The sequence below is a fragment of the Falco peregrinus genome, chromosome 5 (genome assembly GCF_023634155.1).
Source record: "Falco peregrinus isolate bFalPer1 chromosome 5, bFalPer1.pri, whole genome shotgun sequence".
Taxonomy (NCBI): Eukaryota; Metazoa; Chordata; class Aves; order Falconiformes; family Falconidae; genus Falco; species Falco peregrinus.
In genome coordinates this window covers 77,513,438-77,528,498 of record NC_073725.1, presented here as the reverse complement: position 1 = coordinate 77,528,498, position 15,061 = coordinate 77,513,438, and the positions used below count along the sequence as shown (strand labels likewise).

General features: G+C 45.0%; 1 protein-coding gene across 8 annotated transcripts in view; it reads right to left on the bottom strand.

Moving 5' to 3' along the window:
- Window positions 1-162: 162 nt before the first annotated feature.
- SEC14L5 (SEC14 like lipid binding 5) overlaps window positions 163-15,061 on the bottom strand; it is a 38,833-nt gene continuing 23,934 nt past the window's right edge. For all 8 annotated transcript variants that reach the window (XM_055803823.1, XM_055803825.1, XM_055803824.1 and 5 more), the window contains 12 exons: window positions 14,877-15,005; window positions 13,990-14,209; window positions 12,128-12,240; window positions 7,227-7,416; window positions 6,797-6,885; window positions 6,197-6,267; window positions 5,384-5,555; window positions 4,572-4,706; window positions 4,040-4,177; window positions 2,995-3,240; window positions 2,412-2,590; window positions 163-1,293 (listed from right to left, as the gene is read on the bottom strand). In XM_055803823.1, coding sequence (XP_055659798.1) covers window positions 1,188-1,293; window positions 2,412-2,590; window positions 2,995-3,240; window positions 4,040-4,177; window positions 4,572-4,706; window positions 5,384-5,555; window positions 6,197-6,267; window positions 6,797-6,885; window positions 7,227-7,416; window positions 12,128-12,240; window positions 13,990-14,209; window positions 14,877-15,005 — 1,788 coding nt within the window. In that variant the 3' untranslated portion in view covers window positions 163-1,187. The remainder of the gene's footprint in view (window positions 1,294-2,411; window positions 2,591-2,994; window positions 3,241-4,039; window positions 4,178-4,571; window positions 4,707-5,383; window positions 5,556-6,196; window positions 6,268-6,796; window positions 6,886-7,226; window positions 7,417-12,127; window positions 12,241-13,989; window positions 14,210-14,876; window positions 15,006-15,061) is intronic.

The window sequence follows — 15,061 nt, the reverse complement described above, 5'->3', positions numbered from 1 at the left end:
CCTGTGGGAAAAGACGCCGCACAGCGCTTGCCCCAAGTGCTATGTATGATACAGCCCTTAATGCAGAAACATCCAGCGATCGTGGAGACTAGAACCTGTGTAGAAAGTTCTCTTGGGATTGAAGACAATCAGTTATTCCCTGCTAAAACAAAGTTCATCCCATTAAAAAAAAGGTGACCGGGTTTAATAAATAGTCATTTCTGAAATTATAAATAAGTTAAAAATTAATTTAAAATAAGCTAGTATTTGAATAGATACATTTCAGTAGTGCTTAAATACATACATGCCTTTTTCTATTTTAAAAAGTTTTCAAGTTGGCTCATGTTTTAAAGAAGCAAGTTCTATAATACTGCCATAAAATTTTGTGCCTTCAGGAAATAAAATATTGCTTTTCTTAGCCCTTTATAATTTGATTCAGTTCCCATCCACTTTGATGAGATGGGTCAGATCTACTCATTATTGCTCGTAAACCTGAGGAAAAAGGAACAATAGTCTGTCCTTCAGAAAGATGCTGCTTTCTGGAGGCAGGTTCTCTGCCTGTACTTTCTAGAAAACTGTTTTGACTTTTGTGTCTCAGTGGGTTAAAAAAAATCCAACACATTTCCTAATAGCATCCCGTCAGATCAGAAGAGGTTTTAGGTTTGACCTGGAACTGATTTCTGAAACATCCTACCTCTATCAAGGTATTTACAGTTTGCTTCAAGTCCCTGCACCTGAAATGCCCACTTTACTTTCTCATGTGTAATTGGTACCCTGGGCACCCCAAAAACTAGATTAGTTTTGCTACTCGTCAACAATCTAGTCCTACAGATCAAACAGGTAAGGCATCATCAGTCTCCTCTACCACACGTAGGAAAAGGACTGATTGGAAAGAGCCCTTTAAAGTCGAGTAATACATGGATTCATGCAAATTGACATTCATCCAAAACCCACAATTTGTGAAAAAGACTACTGAGGAGTAGGCATCTGATATAAAATGTCTAAATCTGCCATTTGAATTCTAAGTTTTTATCGTTAAAGCAGCTCCCAGAAGCCTCTCTGTGCCCAAAGGGCTGCCACCTGCGGTCACACGAGCGATGGCCTCCAGGCTCGGCCCCTGCAGGCTCTTTGGTTTGGTGCACAGAGCAGCGCGGGGGGCAGCAGGAAGCCCCAAGTGATTTTTCCTCGCCGCTGTGGCCTTGGCCCTGCTATCTAGAAAGATGGGAGCTGCTCTGGGACTGGCTGGAAGATGTCGTGGCTCCACTCAGCTGCGAAAAGCCGCTGTTGCAAGATTCCAGGCTTGACATGGATCCCCTAGGATGGGACAAACCAGAGAGATTTGTTAGGAAGGCAGCTATTAATAGATAACTCCATACATCTGACACATCAACTTACACTCTACAATGCTTGCAAAAGTATTTATTTTTTTTTGTGCCATCATTTTCAACTTGGTCTCTTAAGAATCTCTGTGTCACGACTAAAAATTAATTTGTCAGAGACATCTTTTCTCCTAGCTACAGGTATTATACCTTGTCTCTTGCAGCTGTTCTGGGAGCGGGACACAGCTGGAGCCTCCCTGGGGCTGCAGCCACTGCCCCAAGCGTCCCAAACGCAGCGCAGCTCAGCAAATACAGCTGCCACTGCTCACCCGAGAACTCCAGCCTGCTAAGCACAACAGCCCCAGTTTCAACATGTCCAGCCACAGCCTTCAGCACCTTCTGCCAAGAGCAGATGGGGTTCCCTATAGGTGCGAGTGCTGACTGTTCCCGACACATTTTATACAGGCAGAGCAACAGGGAACAGGTCTGAGTGACGGGGGTGAGGAATCTGCTGCTGCTCCAATGCCACAGGATCTGGCCAGATCACACTCCCCAAGTCACCACCTGCAGGTCTGTTCTACCCAACACTTCCTCCAGCTCCCAGTGAAAGGTCAAGTACTTGCAAAGAATTCAAGTTACTGGGTGATATGAAAAGTACTTTTAGCATGAAAGGAGGCTAGGCAAATCCTGCCAAGCGTGGTGTATTCAGGTATTCAGGAAGCGCTCTCCAAGCCACGACCGACATCCTTCTCGAGTGCCAAACGAACCATGTATGAAACAACCCATCTGATATTTGTTGTTACTCAAAAAAACTTCTCAAAATGCTCCCAACTAAGATAAAACTCCTCAGCCAAAAACCTCCCCCTCTTCAGTAAGCAAGAACTGAGGCACAAATTCCACTGGTGGACATACAGCCAAGGGGCCCCCTTACTACCTACAGCACTAAAGGAGACTGTGCAAAACTCCACCAAGCTTGTGTCCATCTAACTTGCCATCAATGAAACACACACGCTGCGGAGGTCACTGCTATCTGAATGTTTAACTTGCACTCTGCCCTCTCATTTGGCTTCTCTGTTGCAAGCCATAGAGTAAATCCCTCAGGAAGCCTCCTACCTGAAGTCCTTGGATGCAAGCACCTCGTAGTAGTATATAAGCTTGCACTTGTGACTGGAAACTTGCAGAGAGGCGAGAACATCATCCACCCGAGGGAGACTAGTGCCAGAACAGGGCAGAGGGCCATGCATTTTCCACTGGAGAATGTAAAAGCCAGGCCAGCGAGTCACGTGAGATCCCTGGGAGAGAAAGAGAGTGCCATCAAGTGACAACCAGGTGTCTTAAGAAATAGCTGAAGGACTTGGCAAAATCAAAAGAAACTATCGAGCTGACTACTTATAGGAGCATACATCATTCACTTATTTTATGTGCCTGAGCAACACCCCTGTAATGCTAGTGAAGAAAGGTTATTTTCAATTAGCTTTTTATCGTGGATTAAGGAGTCTCCTTCCAATGTCTCACTCTAAATTAGGACTGCAATAGCAGCCACTTTCACGGGGAGTCCAGAGAATGAGCACCACCACAACTATTTGTAAGCAATACGGGATTTCCCATCCATCAATTCCTTCCCCTCCCCACCACCAGTCCATTTTGGAGCTTGCTAGGACTGTACGATCCATGCCAGGACCCAAACACATCTGACCTGGATGCTCTCTCCTTCCCGGCAAACCAGTGGAGATTCCATACGGCTGTAATCTACCCCAAGGACCCATGTCTTATCAATTAGCTGCACATTGTCCCCAGCAGCAGAGGTACTTGGTAATGTGGCTTCTTTATGACTTGTTTCAGGAGCTCGTTTGGAGTGGAAGAGGCTGAACACCACATCTCCCTTCAGGATATCAAAGTCCCAGGTGATGACAGATTCCCCTTCCAGAATCTCCACGACTATCTGAGAACAGAACACACACATCGTAAGGAGGCAGGTCCTCAGGTGGCAGCCAGCGTATTCCTCCTTACCCTGAAAACATGCTTTTCTCTACAGCCTTCAGTTAAGCTATTGGTCTTGATTCCTAAGGAGGATACAGACCAGTTCCCATTGCCAGTCTTCTGCCAGGGTGCAACTGCTCGGGCATTTTTGCCCCATCTCTCCCCTGTATCAGAGTTGTTTGTAAATCATTTATTAGTTCTAGGAAAAACTCAACAGAACTGAAGCAAAGTGGTTGGGACACAAAGAGCACCTTCCGAGCAGCTGTGCACTCCAAAAGGCTCTGTTGCTTGTTAAGGAATCGAAACAGGCCAAATCAGAGTCACTCATCATCAGTGAAGCTAGTGGACAAGTGATCTTTTTTTGGACATTCTTTTTTCTGATAAGCCCCAGCAGGATGTTTCCAGCACACACCTTCTCATGTTACCACCATTACTGTCCTAGCTATGCCACTGAGAAGGGAAGCTGTACTATCAGAAGGGAAACTGAGGGAGCTTTGTTTCCATGAGGAGGAGGAGGAAGAGACTGTATCTTACAAAAAATTACACCACAGTAAAGAGACACTGCTGCTCAAATTACTGTTCTTCCACACTTTCAGCTGTTAGCTACCATTAGCCTTCCCAAGAAAGGCACGCTGCTGCTGAACCACCTGGTGCTCACACTTCGGGAGCCCTTCGTTATTCCAGTCAGCCTTCACAAAAGGAACACATCACTGGCAGCAGTTCGGCACCACCCTTCAGCCTTACAAAGCTCTGGTGTGTACCTCATGTGGAGCTCCTCTGAGGACACTTGCAGAGTGATAAATAGTTTCTGTCCATAACCGGATGTGATCAGAGTTCTCTGGCTCTTCTTCTGTCTGATAAAGTGACTTGGGAACAAGCCCACCTTCTGGGACAGTACACTGGAAGAATCAGACAAACAAAAGAAGGGTTCAAACTAGTGTAAAGTGTCAAGTCAGTTGTACCATCAACACCTGCCAGCTGTCAGGCAGGATGACACCTTCAGCTGCTATAAGATTTCACAGCAGGACTAAGTTTACCTGAACTATAATGGTTTATCTAAGCTCCCTTCAGAGAGCTAACCTCCAACCCCCTTCTCCAGGGCAGCATCACCACTTCAGGTGAAGTCTCCCGCACACAAATCAGCCGCACCCCATGCGCAGGGTAGGGGCACCCCAGCCAGAACAGAGGTTTAACCACCTTTCAGAAGGGAGTGGAAGGCCAGGGAGTTGAGGAGGGAATCAAGGGAGCTTGCACATTGCAGATTCCACCTGCAAAACAGGAAAGTGAACTCACCATGCAGTCTCCTCCCAGGAAGTCTGGGATCACGTCTTTGTCCACGTAGTCTACCAACCCTCCTGGACCCTGATAGTTATTCCCACTGTAAATGAGGAACTTCTGCCTTGTGTTTTCATTGATAAAGGGACTGACCTGAAATAAAGTGAACAGAAGACATCACCGTCACTCAGTGACATTAGAGACAATTTTTATACCATCCTACATGGATGCTTTAGGCTCTAGACTGGAAGGTCTCAGCTGCAGGAACGCAGACAAGCAGTAGTGCAGAGCTTCCCAACCCTGAAGCAAATGGAAAGCGCACTATATCGCTGTCTCACAACATTTTCTACTTCATATAGAATAAGTCTGCAGTCACTGCACCACATATAAACCTCACTAGAAATTTAACAAGCATGTTCTTATATTGCCAGAACAGTCAGCAGGCACTAGGCAGAACCGTATCGGTTATTTATTATTACTCTTCTCTTCAGCATCATCCAACATGAGATAAAAAAATAGATATTTGTCTTTTCCCATCAATACAAAAACCCACCAAGTGTTGGCTACCACTGCTGCACGGGGAATTGCAATTTAGGTTTGACACCCTGTCCTGCCCTGGTTGACAACCACCACTAGAATCACATGAGCTACAGGCACACTATGACTTGCTCTGTAGCAATGCTGTGGCCTCTTCAGGGACTCAGCCACAAGTTACCTGGAAGCTTTCTCCTCCCTATCTCTTCAGACAAGCACAATTTACACTGACTGAATGATTTAGCTATTTGTACATGCACGAGTACTTATGATCCTGCAGTCCAGATTTCACCCACCAGCGTCCAGAGCACAGGAAAAACCCTGGGTGCTCGCACTATCAGTAGTCTCCCCAGAGTTTCAGGGTAGTTGTCCTCTACGACTTCAATTATCCGAAGCAGGGCCTTAACTCCAGGCCGCCAGAGATGCCGCATATTTAGCCCTTCCAAGTCCACGAGACATGTCCAGGATCTAAAATAAACACACAGAAAAAGACCTGTCAGAACTTCATTGCACGGTGGCTGCTCAGTTTATGATCCACAAAATATTTCAGTAACACTGTAGCCCCTACAGGATCTAGTGTAGCCAAAAAGGGACACCGGCAGTTCCAATAAAAAGCAGATCTCCACTCAGGCAGCAGACAGCCTGAACCCAGTTGAGCTTTCAGGTAAAACAGACACCCACCCCCGAAGACAAAAATATATGCTGTCAGTGTGGGAGAGGGTGAAGGTATGCAGGCCTGTTGCTAAAAATATTTCAAAAATGCATTTTAAATGAAAGTGGAATCTGGCAGTTTCCTGTATGAAAAAAAATATGTATTTTCAAGGATCTGGATTAAAATCACTAAGATAGCAAGATTAAATTCATCTGAAATGGGATGTAAAAAGATGTAATGAAGGACCAATACTTGCTTTCATATGAGGCTGTAGAATTTATGTGCATTTAAGTCCACTATATATGGTACCCCAAGCCCAGAAACATCCCGTAACAGGGACATACTGCTGTCTGCATTTTAAGCCTAAGGGACATCATCTAAAACCTTCACAGAAGCATTCTTGTCACCGTGTCAGCTCAAACTCCATAAGAATACAAGAAGAACTAACTATACTAACGTGATGGGGCGGCCAAAGACATTGGTATTTTCCTCACATCTCTTTTGTCCTTCCTCGTTAATTGACAGAACCTGAAATCAAAGACAGTACAGACTAGTATTAGCCTGAGGAACTAGGAGAGCCCAGAGATCTCATTTCAAAAAATACAGAACCCAAAAGTATACCAGTTTGAGAACTTGCAGTGTGCAAAACAGAGAATAAGAGTCTATGTTAAAAAAGAAAAAAAAAAAAAGGCTTCTCTACTGAAAAGTTCTGCTGAGCATACAAGGTACAGATACAGAAAACCTAAGATGAAAGTATCAAGATCACACGTTTTTAGCTGAGCCTGAAAGAGCCATGGAAAGCTTACAGCTAAACTGCAAATTATCAGAAAACATCTTTCTGGCCCACTCATACCATTGCAAAAGCTTCACTTCTGTCTCTGCAGGAAGACAGAGAAGCTGTGCCATGCTAAAGTCACTAAGCCAACTTTGAGTTGCCACCACAAAACACGGGAATTATTTGGGTCAGGCAGGTAGATTCCTGCTGCACTATAATAAGACTTTGAAACACCCCGAGGGAAAGAGAGTTCCTCAGGTGAGAAAGGAAAGTACAACTTACATGTCGCAGCAGTGATTCCTCTCCCAGAGCTTTCACCAAACCTTTCGTGTCCATCTGGCCAAGACGAAGAATGTAGAGTGGTCGCCCATCTTCAAAAACAAACAGAGGTTTAAAGAGGTCAGTACTCCAGTCTCCCAGTCTATCACTCTAGCACCTTTTATAAAAGCCACATAAAATATTTGAAAAGGATAACATTCGTATCCAAACATAACCTTATCAAAAAGAGGCTGCTTCGCACTTACTTTAGCCTGCCTCATCTGCAGAGAAAGTAACAAAATCGCATCAGAACAGAGCAGCTATTTATAGACATTGAACTGCTTTGTTAATATTTAAAGTGTCAGTACCACTTTCTCCAAAAATCCCAGGTTACTGATGAGGTCCAATAACACAAACTGTGCTGTAGTGTCAGTGTAAGGGGGCAGCTTCTAACCTTTGTCTTGATAATGCCATCCTCCAGTGTAATATTCATCTAAGAGGGCTGGGGGTCTCCATGACTGCAGGATGTAATCCACCTGGTACTGCTTTCGCCAAGACAGCGACTGACAAAGCATTTCTCGAGCTTTGTCAATGTTGAAGTCACGAGCCCGCAGAAACCGAAGGATATGCTCATCTTTGGGGATCTGAGAGAAAAAAAAGTCAGACATTCACGACTGTTACATTACCTGCACCTCCATTCCACGAAGCCTGCAGAGCAGGCACCGTTTTTTAACCTCTTAAAACTAAGATAACCAATATTAAACCTACATTCCTTCTCCCTTCCTCCTTAACTAATCCAGCTGAATGCAGCAGATGGTGCAAAGAGCACAAAAGAAGGGACCAGTTCACAGCCTGTGAGAAGCCTTTCACTGATCCAACTGCCAGAAGCCTCAGCAAACTCTGGGCTGGCTGAAGCTTCCCTCAGCTAGTTATCCACAAGGACAAACAAAATACTATGTGGAACTATGAGCTGCAAGCTCACCTCCCTGTAGGGCAAGCTAACAAAGGATGGAAACCATCTATAGGTAACACGTTAACCCAGTAAAGCACACACTGTTTGGAGGGGGATCACGACTGTACAGTCTTCCATGGTTACCCACTAGCGCCAGTTCCAGCTCTTGTGCAGGCCCCTCTTCTGCTTTGCTGTTGGCCGTGAACAGTAAAGCTTTTGAGTTCTTCCACAGGCTTCCTGCCCCATCATATCATACTAACTCTTGCCAACACAAGCAAATCAACCAAAACTACTATACCCTCTTCTCTGTCACTCAGCCCAACACTTTCTATCAATAATTCTAGCATCACAGGCACAAAAGCTTTCCCACACCACGTCTGTAGAATGGCCTATTTCAACCTCCTTCCAAACCTCTCATATTTGCTTTAGCTGAGAAATCAAAGAAAATTTCCCAGAATACTAAGCAGCGGGAATGAACAATAAACGTGACGGATTCCACAGCAGTGCCAAATTTGACTAACAGCCTGTCAGTTGCAGAAACAACTGGATTATAGCTGCACATGCTGCCGATTTCTCTTCTCGGTCTCTTCACCCCAACTCCCCCAGAAATCTTTGGCCTCATTCGCTACATCAAGCTTCCATTAAGAATTCAAGTTCTGTTGAGCAGGGATAGTCTCCTTCGGAGTATCTGTACTGCACTTAGCACAATGCAAGCAATCTGAGCTCTGCTGTAAGAAAAAAACCCACGCATTCAGGAGTCAAAGCTCTTTTGTTTGTTCGCTGACATGCTCACGAAAACAGAAAGCAGGGAAGAAAGCAAAGCTGCCAGCAGTGTCAGGCTGGGAACAATCTCAATTTCACAAGCTGGTATGAAGCTGCAAGACAGAATAAGAATTGATTCCACCTAGAGAAAGGGGTAGAGTTCAGGCAGCCTAAAGCCAAGCCTAGAAGCACCTAGAGAGGAGGTGGGAGATTGATGCTGTTCAGCACATTCTAACACTGCAAACACTGCATTTGTATGTCATGGAAAGAAAGGAAAAGGGCAGCCTTCCCAAATAGGATCTCGGATGTACTTAGAAGAATGCCACCAAAATTTTCTACATCATAGCAAGATTAAAGGCAGTAGAATTTTCCTCAGATGATTTACATTTGCATTTCTGCTGATCAGAGGAAGCGGTTATTCACAAGACAACAGACAAAAAAACCCCAAACATCTACAACAGCCCCTGGAACTCCTGTGGGGCCCAGGAGAGGGGATGGCTGTTAGAAGGGTTTATTACTTTTCATGGTTCAAACATACACCATACATAGCTTCAGGTAAGAGGCAAATTCAGTGCTTCTGTCTGGACCAAAGGCAGGAAGCTCTGAGGGGACTTACTCCATAGTGGAATTAGTCTCTTATCTTTGTCCAACCAAAGCAGTAACTCCCATATGCAGGAAAATGAAGTACCTGCAATTTTAACACCATTTGAAGTTGTTTATTCAACTACTCAGATTTTTAAAGCAACGATAAATCTGATTCTAAAAGATAAGGTCTGCTTTAGAAGGAACAAGGAATGGATAGTGAAATAGGATGAAGACGACAAAAATAAGAAGGGACATTTTCCAAGAAACAGGAGATGCACAAATATTTTTTTTACGGAGGAATAATAAGGACATCCCTGCTCTGAATTAAAAGAACAGATTGTCACAGCAAGGTAGCAGCCTCTCCAGAGAAAACTCGAGTCATGTAGGGTAAGTTCCTGATTTTGTATTATTCTGATAGGCAATCAAGAGAAGCAAACGGGTCAGAAGTAAGGTGGTTTAGGATGAAGTTTCAATAGCCAGCACCATCCTTCCTACTTGTTCAACACCACAGAGGGAACAGAGCTCACAGAGCCTACACAAAGGGTACAAGGCAGCTCCCAGGTGTCACTAAGAGTACTCAGCAATTAGCTGTACCTTCCCAAGGTACCTAACACAACAAGCAGCTGTCAGGAAGAACAAGGGCTTGCACACACTCGTAGAGCTCCAAGCACCTCAAGAGGCAGTTGTTTCACTTTTTGCTCATGTGCTGTCACTTTGAGCTTCTCCAGCTTCCATTCCCCAGCCTCTGACTAGGATGGGGGAAAAAATACAGCAACCCACAGAACAAAACAGGCAAACATTTAGATTGTGCTTCTTCCACCTGAAACCAAGATCCTTGCAGGTCACATACATGGATAAAGTCTCACTGTCTTATTCTCATCTAGGGCTCATTTTCAGCTGGATACCCAATAGCTGAGATATCTCCTACCACACAGAAGTTCACACCGTTCTACAGGACAGGTCACTGTAGACCTGAAAAGCCTTATGCCCTGTATTTCAGAGGATAACTGTACCTGGGGATTGATCCTTGCCCTTTGTTTTGTGTCTGCTTGTTGTTGAGCACCTTTTATCCGACAGGAGGTTGAATCAGGGAAGACAGATCACAACCAGTATTTAATAGAGCCCGTTTTATTAGCTAAGCTGTTATTATTAGCAGTTATTCACATAGTTCACTCACAATCACCTAGTTAGTTGGGAGACCAACCCCAGCTGTGTACTCAGAGGCAGAGCATCATAGTGACATGACAGCAGCTTGCAGGTAGTGTTCAGACAGTCCTTCAATGATCTTTTGCCCCACTGGGTGTAGATATATTCCCGTAGTCTCTACCTGTATCTAGCAGCTACCACGCTCTTGGACATGATCCAAGTTATACTACCTGTTGTTGATGCTACTGTATATCAGTGTCCTTGGACAGATTTGACAGATGCTTGGTGTTCTGAATTTATCAGCTCTTACACATTCAACAGCATTGCTAGTCTCTGGAGCTTATCGGCTGCTGGGAGATTTTCACACACACATCAACACATTCTGTTCTTCTCTGCAGCCTGTGGTTTTCTGGTAACTTTTCCCATCCACCTTCATACGTACCAACAAAACCCATGCATACATTCACACAGAAGGGGACTTCTTCATGAGCTCAATACAGAACTACAGCACTAAATCTTTGTTACACTTCAGTTCTGCATGGGTGACAGACTAGTTCTCCCAAGAAAAAAAAGGGTTTTATAAATCATGTTTAAACCCTTTATATTCAGATGAGGCATGCTCTCCCTCAGCTCTGAGAAAAACACAGCAAGGCGTGCAGAAAGCTCTGGCAAAACTCCTTGCAAACAGCAGCCTCTTTTAGAAAGGCCATTTAAAAGAAAAAAAAAATATCTTCCAAAGCCCATGAATGCAGAGTACCTCCTAACCCATTCTGTGTGACTGACTGAGCAGTTACCTTCTAAGTCAGGAAGCTGTTAATATTGAATCCTTACATAGCTCTACTCTGTTTTCAAGGGGGATCACTTGCTCCATCTTTCTCCTGTTTTCCCCTCTTCCTAAGCTCTATTTATCTACTCAGCCGACCCAGCTGCTGCTATCTGTTGCTATCCTTGGTCCTTCCTTCCCACCCAATCTCTCTCCACCAATAAGTCTTGAGTTAGAACCCTCCTGGGGCATTCAAGCTGCCCTATATCTTTTATCAGCCACATACCAGTTACCCTCTTGGCCTGATACACAGACTCCCCTTCAGCCAGAAGAAGCCCAGGCAGCTGCTGAACATGACAGCAGAGCAGAGATACATCTAGCCCACCGTACTCTTGCTGCTTTTCAGGGAAAAGTATTTCTATCTATACTATCTGGCCAACTCCAGCTGTACTTGCCCCAATCTAGTGCCGTCAGCACCTCTATTTTAGACGCTTACACAATGTAGCTCACACCATAAGGTGAGACTGTCTCTACTTCCTGAATCTTGTGTAGTTTTGAAATAGTACATTTTGATAAAGGAGATTAAACCAAGAACAGAATGAATTCTCCTCAGAAGAACTCAGCCCTTGGCTGTACAAGCTTACACAACCTGCCTGGCGCACACAGCATCCTGCTGACGCACAGCAGCCGAGAGCTCGGAGCTACCGACTGCCTCTCTGCTGAGCAGCACGGCCCGGAGACAGGCAATGCACCACCAGCATGGCTAACCACTTCTCCCACCCCATCCCGCATCTCTTGGGAAACAGCCCATCCAGACAGGCCGGTCTGGGCAACCAAGCCCCGGTCAATGCCTACTCTAAATACACAGCAACAGCCCCACGCTTGGGACCACAGAGTGGCCTTTTCAATACCAACAGCACTGCCCTGGGCAATGCAGGTGCAGCCTGTGACACTGCTGGGTCCCACCACAAGGTCACACAGCCCTTTCTCCATTCCATAGCCTTTTACCTAAACTTGCCAAAACAGATGATTCGAGATACAAATTGTCTGCGACTCTTGAGTTTTATTGGAGCATTGAAGGCACACAGGCTAGGAGAACAGCTGTGTTCAGCCCTGCAGATGGGCGGCCTCTGCCTCATCCACCCACCTTGCCTTTGTGCGTCTCTTGAAGCCACTGGCGAAGGCGGATCAGGCAGCTCTCCTGCATCGGAGTCAGCTGGCCCAGATAGCGCTCAATGTAATCAGCATCCAATTTGTCAGCTGGAGGGAAAAAAAAGAACAATTCAGAGGAGACTTGACATAGCCAGAAAGGACATGTGCAGTTATTTCTACGCATCAGGTTACTTACGATTTACACTGGAAGAGCTCAGAAGCCCTCATTTTAGCTGCCTGAGGGAAGCAAGTGAGTGATATTCTCATGGCGATCAGGGCATGAGGACACAGACAGCACTTAAGGCATCAAAGCCAGATCGCTCCGCCTGTCTCTTAGAACACTAATATTACATTCAACCCTGAACTGCTCCAGCAGAAGCTTTAAAAGAAATATCATAAGCTCTGGCACTCATCTCATTAACAACTCCAAGACCTGGGCACTTAAATCCCCTGGTGTCCTAAAGATCTCATGCACAACACCAATGAGGAGAGAGTAAAAAGCAGCTAGCTGAAAACTGAAAATATTATTATGCTTAGGGACACCAGAAAAAAAGGGAGAATAACATTACCGTTTCTGATAGCAAGGGAGATTTTTTGGTATGAAAAGTCCCGTGCATACAGCAGCTCAAAGTCGCTCCAGATCACAGACAAAGGACAAGGGGTATAAGACTGCCAGCATTCAGAGATGGGAGCAGATGTGCCATCCGAGGCTTGCATGTACAGATGCCAGCACGGAGAATGTGGCACCCAAAGGGGAGCAGCACAGGCCAGTAGCTGTGCTGGGGGCATGTAGGCACACGAGGAGTGCTGGGACCAGTTCTGAGCTAGCTCTTCATCAGGCAGGATTTTTTTTTTTCAGCAGATACCATTAACTACAGAACAAGGCCTGGACACCCACAGGATATGCTGTCACTGACTGATAATACAGAAATTCTATTTGATAAGTATTACGCCCCCACCAAATCCACAGAGCTAGCACAGGAGCAGTCCCAGGGAAGCTAATCACTTCCTAAACATGAATATAAGCAGAAAAATAAGAGCTATGCTCTTCTGCTAGATGGGATCTGCCACTCTTAAATGAACTTTAATCTCAAAGCACACAAACTTTTCTTAAAGTCAGCTCCTCTGTGGATTTTGAAGTTTGTTCCAGATGGATTCCAACAAAGCAAAGCTACCAGAGAAGGTTTGGTGAGACCAGAACCATTGATAGTTCCGAATTCCAAGCTTTTTCCCTAGTTACAGCCAGCAAAACAAGTGCTGCCTTTCCTTCTGAGGAATGACAACTCCTATTTCTAATACCACAGCTCTAAATTAAAAAGCCTCTTCTATTCCTTTTTGTCAGAGAAGGATTTCATTTAGTCTAGAAGGTATCATCAGGTCAATACACAGAAAGATAAAATCCAATTCAGGCACTTTGTGTGAGAGATGCATCAGGCAATGTTCTGCAAGTTTGTCTTGGCCTGATGCAGGGGCAAAAAACATCCAACTCAATTCCCAAGAACATTAATTTTGTAACAGCCAAAATATTTCATTATAATCCAATAGCATATTCAAGACAACTTTAAGTTTCTTCAATTTAAGGTATAAAATACCTTAAAGGTCAGATCAAAACCAAGAGCTTTTTTTAAGCTCAAACCAAAACATACTGCCTGCACAGTTTTTCTTGGCTTTTCAGTTTTGGGGGAAAAAAGTTCCATTGTTTGTGTTTTTCTTGAAGAGACAAAATAACTTTCCCTTCTCTCCACCCACAATCCAGAAGAAAAACTTCATGCCAAAAAAATAAAAATAAACTCATTAGTCAGTGTTACTCAAGGCATTTAGATTGCCAGCAGCTGCTACTGCCTGGACATTGCATACCATCAGGGCTGACAGCTTCTGCTGGAGGGCAGGAGCTGCCGGTTTGCTCTTTGGTAGTTCCACGAGCCCCAGACTCAAGTGGTGCATCATCAGCATCCTGTCCAACAGCGGGGGTTTGCTCATCCTTCTGTCCACACACTGGGGGAGGTGTCCAGCGGGGGATGAATGTGACCCCTTGGGAGATCAACTCCTTCAGATAGTGCTCAATCACTTCCTTGCCCTGAAGGGGAAAACTCTCATTAGGACAGAATCCCATCTCCCCGGAACCAGTGAGGTGCAGAAGAGTTTTCCTCAGGACAGATGACTAAAGCTATTAAAGATAAACAGAAGGGAAATAGTTGTCTCCTATCTGCATGACCCTGTTGGAAAAACTGCAGTATGGAAACATCATACAAATGGTGAATTACAACGATGGCCAGGCAAATTCCAATGTTATGGATGCAGCTACCTTTATAACACTTTTATCCCTTTCCCGTGCTCCAAAACCATCAATTAGCTGCCCTGTTCCTCTGCAGCCCAGGAGAAAAGGCTACCAAAAGGAAGTGCCTCTGCCCAAGCTACTGGAGAGACAGGGTGCTGATTTTTACCCAGAACTTTCTCCTCCCGCATAAGAACAGTGTCCTCAGTGTCTGAGGAGCCTGGCACCCGCAGCATCCACTGCAATCCTCCTCTGGCACAGCCTGCTCCCTCCCCTGCACAGACACATTCCAGCAAGCAGATTGTATTTTTGATCATTGCACACTGGCTTTTTCTCCATTGGCTTTACTGAGTGGTTTCAGAGACATAAGCAAGGGTATAAAACTATACTGCATCTGTTTTACAGAAAAGAAAATAGCACACAGAGAGCAGGCATTTGATTTTAAGGCACAAAGGCAAGCCCCTCTTACCCGCTTGATGTTGGAAGTGTACTGCTTCATGGCAATTTTTTCCACTGTGCTTTCAAAGCCAAAAAATGACTTGATGTCGAGAGATGCAGACTGTTCAAAGCACGTCCACTCTTCGTTCTCAGGGTGAACCTAAGCCCAAAGATACACGTAGGGTCGAATGGTAGCAGACAACTCACAATATAGCA